This window comes from Budorcas taxicolor, chromosome 16 (assembly GCF_023091745.1).
Source record: "Budorcas taxicolor isolate Tak-1 chromosome 16, Takin1.1, whole genome shotgun sequence".
Taxonomy (NCBI): Eukaryota; Metazoa; Chordata; class Mammalia; order Artiodactyla; family Bovidae; genus Budorcas; species Budorcas taxicolor.
In genome coordinates, this window is record NC_068925.1 from 36,074,281 (window position 1) to 36,091,434 (window position 17,154).

The window sequence follows — 17,154 nt, forward strand, 5'->3', positions numbered from 1 at the left end:
CATTAAAACAGTGTATTATTAACTCTACTAAATGTCTAAGGCTTGAGCTTATGAATGATCAGATACTGAAACCAGACACTTTTCATTTTTGTTACCTTCTAAATGTCCCTGAAATACAGATGAAGATGGTGTGTGGGTCATTATCACTGTCTCTGCCTTCATATCTCAACCATGTAAAAAGGAATGCTCTGTGTGTGTGTGTTTTCTTTTTGCACCTATTCTTACACAACATGCATGAGATGGGGCTGGAACAAAGAAAAATTAAAGAATGTTTATTAGAATATCAGTGCATGATCTTATTGAAAAGAACAAAACCTTCTCACTTACCTCTATGTAATTGTACATGGATAGGTCTGAAATTGCATGGTCATCTGGAACTCTAAATCTTGAGAATTCTGGAAGACACATACCTAGAATCCAAGTTGAATAAGATATCTTTCACAAAACTGTCTGTTAAAAAAATGGGCTGAACTCTATACAGTTCAAATTAAATGGTGTATTCTCTACCAGTGTTCTCTCTAACCTTATAAAGCTATGGACAACAAAGCTGTATGACCAACAATCTATGAATACTGAGCAATAACACATGGACATTTCCCATCACCTATAGTTTAATAAAATTATGATAAAGACTATGAAATATACTAGATTAGTAAATCATTATTTTTTACTTCACAAATGGAAAGCAGTACATATAAATGACTTTAAAGTGATTCCAAATCCTTAGATGTTGCTACTCTCCTTTTTGTTCTTCCTTGCTACCCTATGTAAATTTGTTTCATTTGAACCCAAGTCACCTGGCTTCCTTGGTGGCTCAGATGGTAAAGCGTCTGCCTGCAGTGTGGGAGACTGGGGTTCGATTCTTGGGTCGGGAAGATCCCCTGGAGAAGGAAATGGCAATCCACTCCAGCACTCTTGCCTGGAAAATCCCATGGACGGAGGAGCCTGATAGGCTACAGTCCATGGGATCGCAAAGATTTGGACACAACTGAGCGACTTCACTCCACTTCACTTCACCTGTTTCTGTAGTATAGTGGTTATCACATTTGTCTCACATGTGAAATGTCCCTGATTCTATACCATGCAGAAGCGGTCTTCTCTTTGGGCTTCCCTGGTGGCTCAGACAGTAAAGAGTCTGCCTGCAGTGTAGGAGACCTGGGATTGATCCCTGAGTCAGGAAGGTCCCCTGGAGAAGGGAATGGCTATCTGCTTCAGTATTCTTACCTGGGAAATCCCATGGACAGAGGAGCCTGGAGGGCTACAGTTATGGGGTCACAAAAAGTCAGACATGACTGAGCAACTAACACTCACCTCAGCTCACCCTGTTAGCTTAAACATCAGTTCCTCCATTATTCTCTTATCTCTCAGAGGAAGGCCCCATGTTTTACTCGTGTTTGAAAACTTAAACTGGTATATGGTAAATCCTGAATAAATATTTCATAAAGTAATGATTGATATAACTTCACAGGGCCAAACAACTCCCATTTTTGGGAAGCCATTTCTAAAGTCTGAGAGTGCACATGAGTACAAGTCCCAGCTTCATCAGTTTCTAGCTACTTGGCTTTGGGCAAGTTACTTAAGCTTAAATTTCCTAAGTTGTAAACTCTAAGCTTAAATTTCCTCAGCTGTAAACCAGGCACAAGAATAGTACCTATGCCCCTTGTTTTTCATGAGATAATACATTAAAAAAACATTGCAAGATCCCCAACACATATTACATGTTCAGTGATGTTAGTTATTATTGTGATAATTAGTTTTATCTATGTCTTATAACTAAAACCAATATTGACAGTATGTTCTGCTATATAAGTTCTCAATCTGTCTCCACCATTGTCATCACATGCTAACCAATCACACAAGGGCTAAGAAGAGAGGAAACAAAATACCTCTGGATCCTGAGCGTCTCAGATAACTGGGAAAGAAAGTAAGAAATCCAGAAGAAATTTACCTAGAATCCATAATCTTCTCAGATTCAGACACCATAGTGTCCACTGACACCCTATGACACTCAAAATTTTTTTTACTCTGAGCTTACTTTATTCCAGCCTTTTTTTAAAACTTTTTTTTTTCCCTTGAGGGAGAATATCTCAGAAAGTGCAATGGTAAAGAATCCACCTGCCAATGCTGGAGACCCTTGAGATTGGGGTTCAATCCCTGGGTTGGGAAGAGCCCGGGAGTAGGAAGTTGTGACCAACTTTGAAAGTCCATGGAGCCTGGCAGGCTACAGTCCTTGGGGTTGCAAAAGAGTTGAACACCACTGAGCCCACACAAACAGTCACAGTCACATTACATGAGTTACAGGGGTATAACAGTGATTCACAATTTTTAAAGGTTATACTCCATTTATAGTTATCATAAAATATTGGTTATATTCCCTGTGTTGTACAGTATATCCTTATAGCTTATTTATTTTATACCTCATAGTTTGCCCCTCACCTTACCCTTTTACCCACTAGTAACCACTAGCTTGTATCTGTGAATCAGGCTTTAAAAAAAAAATGCTTTACACAAGTCATTTGATTTAACCCTCACAGCTTTCTGAAGTTGGTATTATCCCCACTTTATTGATGGAAAAAAAAATGAGACTTTAAAAAAATAAAGTGACTTGTTCAAGGTCAGAGGGCTAATAAGTTGGCAAGTCAAGACTGGAATCTGGAGAAAACAGAAGGCGGAGGAGTAGGTGGGCATGGAGTACAACTCTCTCCACAGACACATCAGGAATGCACCTTCAGACACAGAAGTGCATGCAGAACACTAGCTGAGTGTGTTCAGGAGTACCTGACCAGAGGGAAAGAATATATAGAATCACACAAGACTCGGTAGGATGAAGGAACTAGGGGAAAAAACAGGAGTGTTAGAAGGACTGGACCTGCCCTCAGTGGGTGGGGGCACTGAAGCAGGGGTCTGATCCCCACATCGGGCAATTGTCTGAGTCAAAGGAGAAACATTTTAGGCTGAGAGTGAAACAGCTGATCTGTGGCAGCCTAAATGGACTGAGAATCAGACAGTCCTTGTTGCAGCCGTACATACCTCAGAGAGGGACACAGGTCTCCTGGAAGGCGCAGTGGCTGGGAGCTGAAGTTTAGGGATTGTGGAGCAATCCCAGGGTGAGGGCTGCTGTTGACTGTGGAAAGACAGATCAAGGGGATATGAGGGAAGAGACTGTGGTGGGAAATGCCTGTGGAGGAAAGCCAGGCAGCCATGGAAGAAAGGCAATACTGCTGAGTCACATGTAGGGTGTGGAGCCATCACCATAGCCTCTCTCTCTCCACACACCAGCATCAGCAGCTGAACAATAGAGAGGCTGGCTCATCAAGCACCTGACACAATTAACTACAGAGCAGGACCCCACCCAAGGTGCTCCTTCAAGTGACTGATGTGCCGCTGATCTACAGAGTAGGATCCCAGCCATGGGGGCCCCTCTATGTTCCTGAGGCATGGAACAACAGAGAAGGACCCCAGGCAAGGGAGCCCTCTAAGTACAGAGAAAGACTGGCCAAAGAGGCCTACTGATCATCAGCTACTAGAGGCTCGAAAAAAGACTGTTAGGGCCATGACTCCTATGGTGGAGGCAGTCCATGTTCCCGCACACTTGGTGCTGCCAGGGTCCCCACAAGGCAAGCAGCTGCACCACCTTCACAGTCAACTCTCACTGGGGCAGAGCTGCCACAGGCAAAAAAGTCTTAAGTCTATGGGCACAGGGTTGCTTCGGTTGTGTCTGAGTCTTTGTGACCCTGTAGACTGTGGCCTGCTGGGCTTCTCTGTCAGGGAGCAGGGTTCTTCAGGCAATATTGGAGCATATTGGCCAATACTGGTTGCCATACCCTTCTAGAGCACTATATTTCTTGCTGTCCTAGCTGCCAACTCCCCTGAGTATCTGGTGCTGCCAGAACCCCTGCAACCCAAGCAGCTGCACCACCTCCACTCCTGGCCCTCACAGGGGCAAACCCAAGTCCTCCAGGGCAGACTCATGAGCAAACCCCAGTGGATGACCCACATGCAGAGGTGGAAATAAAACCACAATTAAAACCCAGGGGCAAGGTGGCTAAGGAAGAAGACCCAAAACCTTCCCACCAGCTGTACAAGCTGCAGATTAAATCCACACAATCCACTAGACAGAATCTGTGTCTACGGAATATACAAAAGATCATTGAGAGTACCCACAAAAGAAAATGCACTAGTTCTGATAGCTGTGGACATTGGAGGCAAGAACACATAGGAGCAGGACCAGATTAGAATCTGAGCTGCCCCCACAGCAGGTCCAGAGATGAGCACAGTGTTGGAGGACATCCTAGGCAGGTGAGGTGGACTGTGACTCCCATTGAGGGAAAGGACTCTGACAGCAGTAACTCAAGAAAAACATTTATTATTCTTATGTTTTGACTTGTTGTGTAAATTCTTTTGGATCTTTTTTCTTTGTTTTTCCTCCACCACCACCCCCCACCTTTCTGTTGTAGTTGTAAATTTAATTGGCACTGTGAAATCTAATTAAGCTTTTGAGATTTTTTTTCTTTTTCAATGTCACATTTTTTATTGTTGTTATAAACCTCTGCCTCTACACTGGGCTGTTGCAGTTCTTTGGAGTTTCCCCCCACCCCCACTTTTTTTCTTCTTTTCTCTTCTTTTCAATTTTAATTTTTTAAACCTATTATTATTATTATTTTCTATATTTATTCCTTTCTTTGCTTTTCCTACTATTCTTTTCTCCTTGCAGTTAATCTTGAAAGTATATAAATCTTCTTCATATACCTCTATTTAACTTTGCATATCTATTTTTTCTTTCTTTTCTTTCTTTCCTTTTCTCTCAACATATTTGTTAGTTTTATTTTTATTGCTTTATTCCCCAATTGGCACCTTGCCTTAGTTTTGTTTTCCGGTTTGTGCTTTAGTTAGTTTTGTTCTCATAGATAATAATTTTTTATTTCCTTTGTTCACAGGGTCAGTCTACTCTATTTTTGTTGGACTGTTTTGACTTTGCTTATGGGTATATATGTATATGTGTATATTCTATTATTTTAATTATTAGTTGCCTGATTTTGTAACTGCCATTTGTCTGAGGTTCATCTATGGTTTCTCGTTTTCAGATATTTGCTTTAATCTCACTTAATGCCATAACAAACCACTTATGGAAACTTTATTCCTGACCAGAGATCAAGCATTGAGCCTTTGGAGTGGGAGCACTGACTTCAAGACCCTAGACTACCAGAGAACTAACCCTAGAAGTATCAAATAGTGAGAACTCACACAAAGTAAATCACTTGAATACACTATCCAGCATCACCCAACCACTAGGGAGCACCCTGTGCAGGATGCCTCATCTAAACAGCAAACAAAACAAAAGTACACACCCAATTATCAGCAGACAGGATTGACAGGATTACCACCTCTCTCAGCCTTGCCCATCAGAGGAAAAACAAACAAACAAGAAAAACTCAGCACAAATGTCACCCTATACAAAGCTTACACAAACCACTGGACCAACATTAGGAGGGCAGAAACCAAAAGGAAGAAAGAATTAAACCTTGAAACCTGGGAAAAGGAGACCTCAAACACAACACGTTAAAAAAAATAATGAAAAGGCAGAGAAATACTATACAAATGAAGGAACAAACTAGAAACACAGAAGTCCAAATAAATGAAGAGGAAATAGGCAAACCATTTGGAAAAGAATTCAGAACAATGATAGTAAAGATGATCAAAAACCTTGAAAACAAAATGGAGAAAATGCAAGAATCAATTAACAAAGACCTAGAAGAATTAAAGAATAAACATACAGAGACAAGCAACACAATTACATAAATTAAAAATACTCTAGAAGGAATCAATAGCAGATTATCTGAAGCAGAAGAATGAATCAATGAATTAGAAGATAAAATGGTGGAAATAACTTCTGAAGAGAAGAATAAAGTAAAAAGAATGAAAAGAACTGACGATAGTCTCAGAGACCTCTGGGACAATATCAAATGCACCAACATTTGAATTATAGAGGGCCCAGAAGAAGAAGAGGAAAAGAAAGAGTATGAGAAAATTTTTTTAAGAGATTATAGTTGAAAATTTCCCCAACATGGCAAGGGAAATAGTCAATCAAGTCCAAGAGGCACAAAGAGTCCCATACAAATAAACCTGAGGAGAAACACCCCAGACACATACTAACCAAACTAACAAGACTAAACACAAAGAAAGTATATTAAAAGCAACATAGGAGAAGCAGCAAGTAATGTACAAGGGACACCCCATACACTTAACAGCTGATCTTTCAGCAGAAACTCTGCAGGCCAGAAGGGAATGGCAGAATATATTTAAGTATTGAAAGGGAAAAATCTACAACCAAGATTACAGTACCCAGCAAGGATCTTATTCAGAATTGATGGAGAAATAAAAATGTTTTCAGACAAGCAAAAGTTGAGAGAATTCAGTACCACCAAACCAGATTTACAACAATATTAAAGGGACTTATATAGTCAAGAAATACAAGAGAATAAAAAAGATCTACAAAATAAACCCAAAACAATTAAGAAAATGGCAATGGGAACATATATATCAATAATTACTTTAAATGTAAATGGAGTAAATGCTTCAACCAGAAGACACAGATTGGCTGAATGGATACAAAAACAAGACCCATATATATGCTGTCTACAAGAAACTCACTTCAGACCTAAAAACATATAGACTGAAAGTGAAAGGATGGGAAATTATATTCCATACAAAAGGGAAGCAAAAGAAACCTGTAGTAGCAGTCCTCATTCAGACAAAATAGACCTTAAAATAAGGAAGATTACAAGAGATAAGGAAGGACACTACATAATGATCAGGGGATCAATCCAAGAGAAAAATGTAATGATTGTAAATATCTATGCACCCAACATAGGAGCACCTCAATACATAAGACAAACACTAATAGACATAAAAGGAGAAATTGATAGTAACCCAATACTAGCAGGAGACTTTAACACCCCCTCACACCAATGGACAAACCGAAAAAAACAGAAAATTAATAAGGAAACACAAGTCTTAAATGATACATTAGATGAGATATATCTCATTGATATCTTTAGGACTTTCCATCCAAATGCAGAAGGCTAGAGCAGCAGCAGCAGCATACCTTCTTCTTAAGTGCACATGGAACATTCTCCAGGACAGACCACATCTTGGGTCATAAGTCAAACCTCAGTAAATTTAAGAAAATTGAAGTTATATCAAGCATCTTCTCTGACTAGAATGCTATGAGACGAGATATCAATTACAAGAAAAAAACTGTAAGAAACACAAACACATAGAGATTAAACAACATGTTTCTAAATAACCAATAGGTTACTGAAGAAATCAAAAGGGAAATAAAAAAATTTCTAGAAACAAACCACAATGAAAACATGACAACTCAAAACCTATGGGAAGCAGCAAAAGCAGTTCTAAGAGAGAAGTTTATAGCAATACAATACTACCACAAGAAAGAAGAAAAACATTGAGTAGACAACCTAACTTTACACCTAAAACAACTGGAAAAAGAAGAATTAAGCCCCCAAATTAGTAGAAGAAATCATAAAGATCCAAGCAGAAATAAATGAAAAAGAAATGAAAGAAACAACAGTAAAAATTAATAAAACTGAAAGCTGGTTCTTTGAGAAGATAAACAAAATTGACAAACCTTTAGCCAGACTCATCAAGAAAAAAAAGAGAAAAGAATCATATCAACAAAATTGGAAATGAAAAAGGAGAGGTTACGACAGACAAAACAGAAATACAAAGGATTTTTAGAGATTATAGTTGGAAATTTCCCCAACATGGCAAAGGAAATAGTCAATCAAATCCAAGAGGCACAAAGAGTCCCATACAGGATAAACCTGAGGTGAAACACCCCAGACACATAATAATCAAACCAACAAGACTAAACACAAAGAAAGTATATTAAAGCAAAAATAGATACAAATAGATACAAAAATCCTCAACAAAATTTTAGCAAACAGAATTTAGCAACCTCAGAAAGCTCATACACCATGATCAAGTTGGGTTTATTCTAGGGATGCAAGGATTCTTCAATATATGAAGATCAATCAATGTGGTACACCATGTTAACAAATTGAAAGATAAAAACTATATGATAATCTCAACAGATGCAGAAAAAAACTTTGACAAAATTCAGCACCCATTTCTGATTAAAACTCCTCAAAAAAATGGGCAGAGAAGGAATCTACCTCAACACAGTAAAGGCCATATATATCAGTCTACAGCAAAAATTATTCTCAATGGTGAAAAACTGAAAGCATTCCCCCTAAGATCAGGAACAAGACAAGGGTGTTCACTTTCACTGCTATTATTCAACATAGTTCTGGAAGTCTTAGCTACAGCCATCAGAGAAGAAAAACAAATAAAAAGAATTCAGATTGGAAAAGAAGAATTAAAGTTCTCACTGTTTGCAGATGACATGATGCTGTACATAGAAAACCCTAAAGATAGTATCAGAAAATTACTAGAGCTAATCAGTGAATTTAGCAAAGTTACAGGATACAAAATCAATATGCAGAAATCATTTGAATTTCTGTATACTAACAACAAAAAATCAGAAAGAGAAATTAAGGAATCAACCCCATTCACCACTGCAACTTAAATAATTAAATATCTAGGAATAAACATACCTAAGGAGACAAAAGAACTGTACACAGAAAATTATAAGACACTAATGAAAGAAATCAAAGACAAAATAAACAGATGGACAGATATTCTGTGTTCCTTGGTAGGAAGAATCAATATTGTAAAAATGACTGTATTACCGAATGAAATCTACATGTTCAATGTGATCCCTATGAAATACCAAAGGCATTTTTCACAGAACTAGAACAAAAAATTTCACAATTCATATGGAAACACAAAAGACCCCAAGTAGTCAAAGCAATCTTGAGAAAGAAGAATGGACCTGGAGGAATCAACCTTCCTGACTTCAGATTATATTGCAAAGATACCATCATCAAAACAGTATGGTATTGGCACAAAAACAGAAATATAGACCAATGGAATAAGATAGAAAGGCAAGAAATAAACCCATGCACATATGGGTACCTCATTTTTGACAAAGGAGGCAAGAATATACAATGGGACAAAGACAGCCTCTTCAATAAACAGTTCTGGGAAAACTGGACAGCTACATGTGAAAGAATGAAATTAGGAAACTTCCTAATACCAAACACAAAGGTAAACTCAAAATGGATTAAAAACCTAAATGTAAGAACAGAAACTATAAAACTCTTAGTGGAAAACATAGGCAGAACACTTGATGACATAAATCAAAGCAAGATCTTCTATGACCCACTTCCTACAGTAACAGAAATAAAAACAAAAGTATACAAGTGGGTCCTGATTAAACTTAAAAGCTTTTGCACAGCAAAGGAAACTACAAGCAAGGTGAAAAGACAATCCTCAGAGTGGGAGAAAATAATAAACAGCAAATTAAACAACTGACAAAGGATTAATTCCCAAAATATACAAGCAGCTCATACAACTCAATGCCAGAAAAACAAACAAACCCAATCAAAAAGTGGGAGAAAGACCTAAACAGACATTTTTCCAAAGAAGACATCTAGATGGCTAACAAACACATGAAAAGATGCTCAACATCGCTTACTATTAGAGAAATGCAAATCAAAACTATAATGAGATATCACCTCACTCCAGTCAGAATGGCCTTCATCAAAAAGTCTACAAACAATAAATGCTAGAGAGGGTGTGGAGAAAAGGGAATGCTTTTGCACTGTTGGTGGGAATGTAGATTGATACAGCCACTATGGAAGACAGTATGGAGATTCCTTAAAAAACTAGGATAAAACCACCACATGATCCAGCACTCCCAGTCCTAGGCATATATCCTGAGGAAACCAATACTGGAAAAGACACATGTGTCCCATTGTTCATTATAGCACTATTTACAATACCCAGAACATGGAAGCAACCTAGATGTCCATCGACAGATGAATGGATCAAGAAGTTGTTGTACATATACACAATGGAATATTACTCAACCATAAAAGGAACACATTTGAGTCAGTTCTGATGAGGTGGATGAACGCGGAACCTATTATACAGAGTGAAGTGAGTCAGAAATAGAAATATATATCATATTCTAACATATATACAGAATCTAGAAAAATGGTACTGAAGAATTTATTAACAGGACAGCAGTGGAGAAACAGACATAGAGAATAGACTTATGGACATGGGGAGAGGGGAGGAGAGGGTGAGATGTATGCAGAGTAACATTTGGAAACTTACACTACCATATGTAAAATAGATAGCCAATGGGAATTTGCTGTATGGCTCAGGAAACTCAAACAGGGGCTCTGTATCAATCTAGAGGAGTGGGATCGGGTGGGAGATGGGAGGGAGGTTCAAAAGGGAGGGGATATATGTATACCTATGGCTGATTCACATTGAGGTTTGACAGAAAACAACAGATTTCTGTAAAGCAATGATCCTTTAATAAAAAAAGAAATTAAAAAAGGCTGGAATCTGGGTGTAGATTCAAAACTGGTTCTTTAAGTAGTCCCTTATCTGCCACAGGTTTAATTTCAGAGGTGACCTTTGAGAGCATGTGGAGCTGAGAAGCAGTATAAGTTATCCAGTTCTATTGTTTTCAATTTCTTTTACAGATGAAAATTATGTACATTTAATTATTTTGAGTTATATATAAAAATTTAAAACTTCAATACTTGTAAAATTATTTGTGGAATTCATTTTAATCAAAATGTAAATGGAAGTATTATATGCAAACTGTGACAAAGCAAAAAACAAGAAAATGCTGGAGCTTCCAAAGGTGTTCTGAGGGCAAGCTGTAGGGAATATAGGCATGGGTGTTAACTAGACTGAGACGGAGATAAAGGGGTATGTGTGCATGCTAAGTAGTTTCAGTTATGTCTGACCCCATAGACTATAGCCTCACCAGGCTCCTCTGTCCATGGAGTTCTCCAGGCAAGAATACTGGAGTGGGTAGCCATTCCCTTCTCCAGGATCTTCCTGACCCAGGGATCAAACCAGGGTCTCCTGCATTGCAGGTGGATTTTTTGCCATCCAAGCCATCAGGGAAGCCCAGAAAGGAGTATATCTTCACCAAACTTTGGTACTCAGAACTTTTTTTCTTGGTATAGACCTCCATGTAAAAACCTAAAAGAAACTGTCTTTTCCTTTCTGGGTGTTTCTTGTCTGCAATGAGCAACAACAGTGGCATAGAGTGTTAAAAGAAAAAATTATAATTCTGATTAGGAAATCTAATTCATGATTTGAAATCTTCCAGGATCAGAAACAGGTGTACAATTAATCAGCAAGACTAATCCATGTCCCACTGAGAAATTTTACTTACTAAAGTCATTATTGAATTTATCCATCAATTCATCAAATACCAAGCAGTCTTCAAAGCCCTAAAACAAGAAAAAATGGGAAAAAATGAACTGGAAATAATAAATACTTCATTTAGCAATTTTGAATAGACTTTTCATTGGTGGTATAACTCACAGGATATTTGTACCCTAAACTAGTATGTAACAGCTGAATAGTCACACGTGGTATTAAATTCTGATTAAAAATGCCATTAACAGCATGTTTGATGGTTTTGTCGTCGCCCAGTTTATTCATTTATAAATATATCAGTTCAATTCAATTCAGTTCATTTTAGTCTCTCAGTCATGTCCGACTCTTTGTGACCCCATGGACTGCAGCATGCCAGGCCTCCCTGTCCATCACCAACACTCAGAGTTTACTCAAACTCACATCCATTGACCCGATGCCATCCAGCCAACTCATCCTCTGTCGTTCCCTTCTCCTTCTGCCTTCAATCTTTCTCAGCATCAGGGTCTTTTCCAATGAGTCAGTTCTTCACATCAGGTGGCCAAAGTATTGGAGTTTCAGCTTCAGCATCAGTCCTTCCAATGATTATTCAGGACTGATTTCCTTTAGGATGGACTGGTTGGATCTCCTTGCTGTCCAAGGGACTCTCAAGAGTCCCAACACAGCAGTTCAAAAGCATCAATTCTTCGGTGCTCAGCTTTCTTTATAGTCCTACTCTCACATCCATACATGACTACTGGAAAAACCATAGATTTGACTAGACAGGCCTTTGTTGGTAAAGTAATGTCTGTTTTTTAAAAAGCTGTCTAGGTTGGTCATAGCTTTTCTTCCAAGAAGCAAGTGTCTTTTAAAATCATGGCTGCAGTCACTATCTGCAGTGATTTTGGAGTCCCACTATTTCCCCATCTATTTCCTATGAAGTGATGGGACTGGATGCCATGATCTTAGTTTTCTGAATGTTGAGTTTTAAGCCAACTTTTTCACTCTCCTCTTTCACTTTCATCAAGAGGCTCTTAACTTCTTCGCTTTCTGCCGTAAGTGTGGTGTCATCTGCATATATGAGGTTATTGATATTTCTCCCAGCAATCTTGATTCCAGCTTGTGCTTCATTCAGTCCAGCATTTCTCATGATGTATTCTGCATATAAGTTAAATAAGCACGATGACAATATACAGCCTTGACGTACTCCTTTCCTGATTTGGAAACATGTTGTTCCATGTCCAGTTCTAACTCTTGCTTCTTGACCTGCATACCGATTTCTCAAGAGGCAGGTCGGGTGGTCTGATATTCCCATCTCTTTCAGAATTTTCCACAGTTTATTGTGATCCACACAGTCAAAGGCTTTGGCATAGTCGATAAAGCAGAAATAGATGTTTTTCTGGAACTCTCTTGCTTTTTCCATGATCCAGTGGATGTTGGCAATTTGATCTCTGGTTTCTCTGCCTTTTCTAAATCCAGATGGAAATTCATGTTTCACGTACGGTTGAAGCCTGGCTTGGAGGATTTTGAGCATTACTTTGCTAGCATGTGAGATGAGTCCAAGTGTGTGGTAGTATATGCAGATATAGATATAAATTTAGAATATCAAAATTTTAGGTTAAGTTGTAATTTTGACAATTCTGTTGCCTCTTAAAGATGCAAAAATAATTATATTGTTCTACCATGAGCATTAGAATAATATTTAAACTATTTAGGGATTTAAGATTCACATTTAGAGCAATTTAATGACAGTATAGAACTCTCATATGAATTCATTTCCCATAAGTCAAAATTAAAGCAAATTTCTAATCAACAAATCCACAAAATTAGTAAGGTACTCTGCTAAGTGCAGTAGGGAGAAGAAAATAGAAAGCTATGTTTCCTGCATTCTAGGAAATCAAACTATGATTTTAAGATCATATATAAATATGTAAAGGTTAAGAAATAAAATATTTCTATATCAATTACACATATCAATATTATACTAGAGGCAAATAAATTTGTCAATTATATAGGCTGTTAATGCTATAGGAATATAGAGATAAGAGATATCATATAGTGATGAGACAATACTCTTAAATTCTTTAATTAATTCATTTATTCCTGGAGAATTCCTATGAGATAGGTCCTATTAAAATCTGAATTTTGAGGGGGGGAGGCTCAAGAAGAAAGGGAGGTATATGTAAATATGGCTGATTTGTGTTGACCACCACAACATTGTACAGCAATTATTGCCCCCCCAAAAAGCTTGTTAAAAAAAAAAACAAGAAATAATAAAGCAAAAAGTATTAAAAATAGAAATCTAAATTTTACAGATAAGGAGTAAAATTAGTTGCGTGAGAACATATTCTAATAAATCATGAAGCCAGGCTTTGAACAAAGGAGTTCTAATGCCAGAGTCCACACATGCATCCGCTGCTAAAATTGATGTGTTTTTTAGTTTAAAAAAAAATTGGAGTATAGCTGACTTACAATATTTTACTTGTTTCAGATATACAACTTAGTGATTTGATATTTTTATAGATTATACTCCATACAAAGTTATAAAATATAGGCTATATACCATGTACTGTGTATTACAGTTTGTACCTCATAATCCCCTTTCTCTTTCTTGCCTCTCCCCCTCCCCTTCTACCCACTGGTAACCACTAGTTTGTTCTCTGTATTTGTGAGTCTGTTTTGTTATATTTATTTATTTGCTTTATATTTTAGATTCCACATATAAATGAAAACAAACAGAATTTTTCTTTCTTTGTCTGACTTATTTCACTAACCATAATACTATACAGGTTCATCCATGTTGTTGCAAATTGCAAAATTTCATTCTTTATTATGGTTGAGTAATACTCCATCATATATATATACCACTACTTTTTTATCCATTCATTTGTTAATGGACACTTAGGTTGTTTCCACATCTTGGCTACTGTAAATAATGCTGCTATGAACATGGGGTGCGTATATCTTTTTGAAGCAGCATTTTCATTTTCTTTGGGTATATACCATGAGTGGAATTACTGGATCATGTGGTAGTTCGGGTTTTAATTTTTTGAGGAACCTCCATACTGTTTGCCATAGTAGTTGCACTAATTTACATTCCCACAAACAGGGTACTAGAATTCTTTTTCTCTAGATCCTTGACACACATGTTTGTCGTTGTCTTTTTAATGATAGCCATTGTAGCAAATATGAGGTGATATCTCATGGTGGTTTTGATTTGCATTTCCCTAATGAACAGTGAATGGCAACCCACTCCAGTACTTTTACCTGGAAAATTCCATGGATGGAGGAGCCTGGTAGGCTGCAGTCCATGGGATCGCGAAGAGTTGGACACGACTGGGTGATTTCACTTTCACTTTTCACTTTCATGCATTGGAGAAGGAAATGGCAACCCACTCCAGTGTACTTGCCTGGAGAATCCCAGGGACGGGGCAGCCTGGTGGGCTGCCATCTATGGGGTCACACAGAGTCATACACGACTGAAGTGACTTAGCAGCAGCAGCAGCAATGAACAGTGATGTTGAACATTTTTTCTTATGCCTGTTGGCTATCTGTATGTCTTCTCTGGAAAAATTCCTAGTCAGTTCTTCTGCCCATTTTTGAGATCCTGTTGTTTGTTTCCTTGACATTGAGTTATATGAGTTTAATATGTTTTTGGATTTCAACCCCTTATCAGACATTACATTTGCAAAGACCAAGTTATTCAAATGCAGCTAAGTTTGTTCTTTTTGGATTTGATTAAGGTCTCGCATTCAGTAGGTTGCATTTTCCATTTGTTGATGGTTTCTACAATTTTGTTTAACTTTCTCTTGTTGTTCAGTCATGTCTCACTCTTTGTGACCCCATGGACTGTAGCACACAAGGCTTTCCTGTCCTTCACTATCTCCTGGAGTTTGCTCAAACTCATGTCCATTGAATTGATGATGCCATCCAACCATATCATCCTCTGTCACCCACTTGTCCTCCTGCCCTCAAGCTGTCCCAGAATCAGGGTCTTTTCCAATGAGTCAGTTCTTCGCATCAGGTGGCCAAAGTATTGGAACTTCAACTTCAGCATCAGTCCTTCAAATGAATATTCAGGGTTGATTCTCTTTAGAATTGACTGGTTGGATGTCCTTGATGTCTCAAAAGAGTCTTCTCCAGCTTTCACCATCTCTATAAAATTATGTGAAAGTTACCTGTCCTGGTCTTGAAGGTATGTTCTGTGATGTCCTGTTCAGTCTGCATGTGCCTAGTGGCTTTGGTGGGAGAGCATATCTGAAGTGAACATGGGCCGCACTTTCCCTTAGGGTGTGCTGGCAACCACCTTCTTGGTGGGAAACAAGACTGGTTTCAGAGGGACTAAAGCCAGATCCAGGTGCAGCCAGGACTTCTCCTTGGGAGAAGGGAGGAAGGAAGGAAGGAAGCTCAGGGTCCTCCTACTCTGCTAACTTGATCCTACCTCCCATTATGTTTTGTAAAACAAAATATTAACCACTAATTAGATGAAAATATAATTGATTATACTCACAAGTTACTTATTCTTGGAATATATTCCATAAACCAAAGCAATATAAGTCTATGGTTATAAAACTATAATATTAGTAATCAAACACACATGCACATAAAATAACTGTCTAGACAATTATTTTAGAATTCCTTAAGTTAACATTCAATATTTGAACATTATTCTTTTCCTGATATATTATTCTAGCCAGAATGGTAAAATTTCCATGGAAGCAGTAGTATTCAAAGTCTAGTCTGTTTTATCATTCTATTTAACTCTATTAATTGTGTTTTCTTTTCCTGTGGAATGAAAAACGAGAGGGGGAAAGAAAAGATGATTTGGGATATTTTTCTTTCTTCATTTTTAATTTTTGGCTGCACCCCATGGCTTGTGGGACCTTAGTTGTTGAACCAGGGGTCAAGCCCACGCCCCCTGCATTGGAAGGTGGAGTCTTAACCACTGAACCATCAGGGATGTCCCTGGGATATTTTTCTTTTTTGATACTAACATTATAATCTCAAGAAAAAATGTACTTTAAAAGTGAAGTCTTGGAGACTTCCCTGATGGTCCAGTGGCTAAGACTCCGTGCTCCCAACGTAGGGGGCTTGCATTCGATCCCTGTTCAGGGAACTAGATCTCACATGCCGTGACTAAGAATTTGCATTTCACAACTAAGAACTGGCACAGCCAAAGAAATATACACTTTTAAAAATTAAGCCCTGAATTTCTGACAGTCAAGTTCCTAAATTTCAAGTTATCAATACATTTTCTAACTGAACAGAAAACTATCTTATGCTTTATGCTTTTTTATACATTAAATGTCTGGATCAAGTAATCCAAGAATTGATTATACATAGAGATCAATCTAGTTAAATAGCTGGTGGGGTTGTTGAATTGATTATTTTCTCAGAGATTATGTAGGGATAGTGTTAACCTTTTCTTTTTTCTTTAAGCTTTTTTAGTTGAGATGGGCCCAGAAAAGTTTGAGGGACTTACCTACTGAAAAAGAACTTACCGCATTCATTCCTTGCCCGAAAAAGGGCACTATGGCATGGGCAGCATCTCCCATCAGCAAGCAATTTGATTTAAAGTGAAAAGAAGAGCACTTAACGGATATCATAGACTGGGCAGGCAACAGAAAGAAATCTTGTACGAGGGCTTGCCTTCAGAAGAAAACAATCAAAATGTAAAAATGTTAAGCTGGGTATTAAATATTGCATAATTCTTTCAGATTTGCTGGCTTTGTCAACATAGTATTTCATTGAAAAATACATGAGAATGCCAGGAAGAAAACAGGAGAGGGAGAGGTAAAGTTTTTTCTAGTTCCCAAATTCCATTGTTCTGATTACATTCTTAAT

The 17,154-nt window shown here is 37.8% G+C and overlaps 1 protein-coding gene across 1 annotated transcript in view; it reads right to left on the reverse strand.

Moving 5' to 3' along the window:
- Positions 1-17,154, reverse strand: part of KMO (kynurenine 3-monooxygenase) — a 77,422-nt gene that overhangs the window by 3,232 nt on the left and 57,036 nt on the right. Inside the window, exons 10-12 of the mRNA XM_052653547.1 lie at positions 16,812-16,959; positions 11,348-11,405; positions 328-410 (exon numbers count right to left, since the gene is read on the reverse strand). Of these exons, the coding sequence (XP_052509507.1) occupies positions 328-410; positions 11,348-11,405; positions 16,812-16,959 (289 nt within the window). The remainder of the gene's footprint in view (positions 1-327; positions 411-11,347; positions 11,406-16,811; positions 16,960-17,154) is intronic.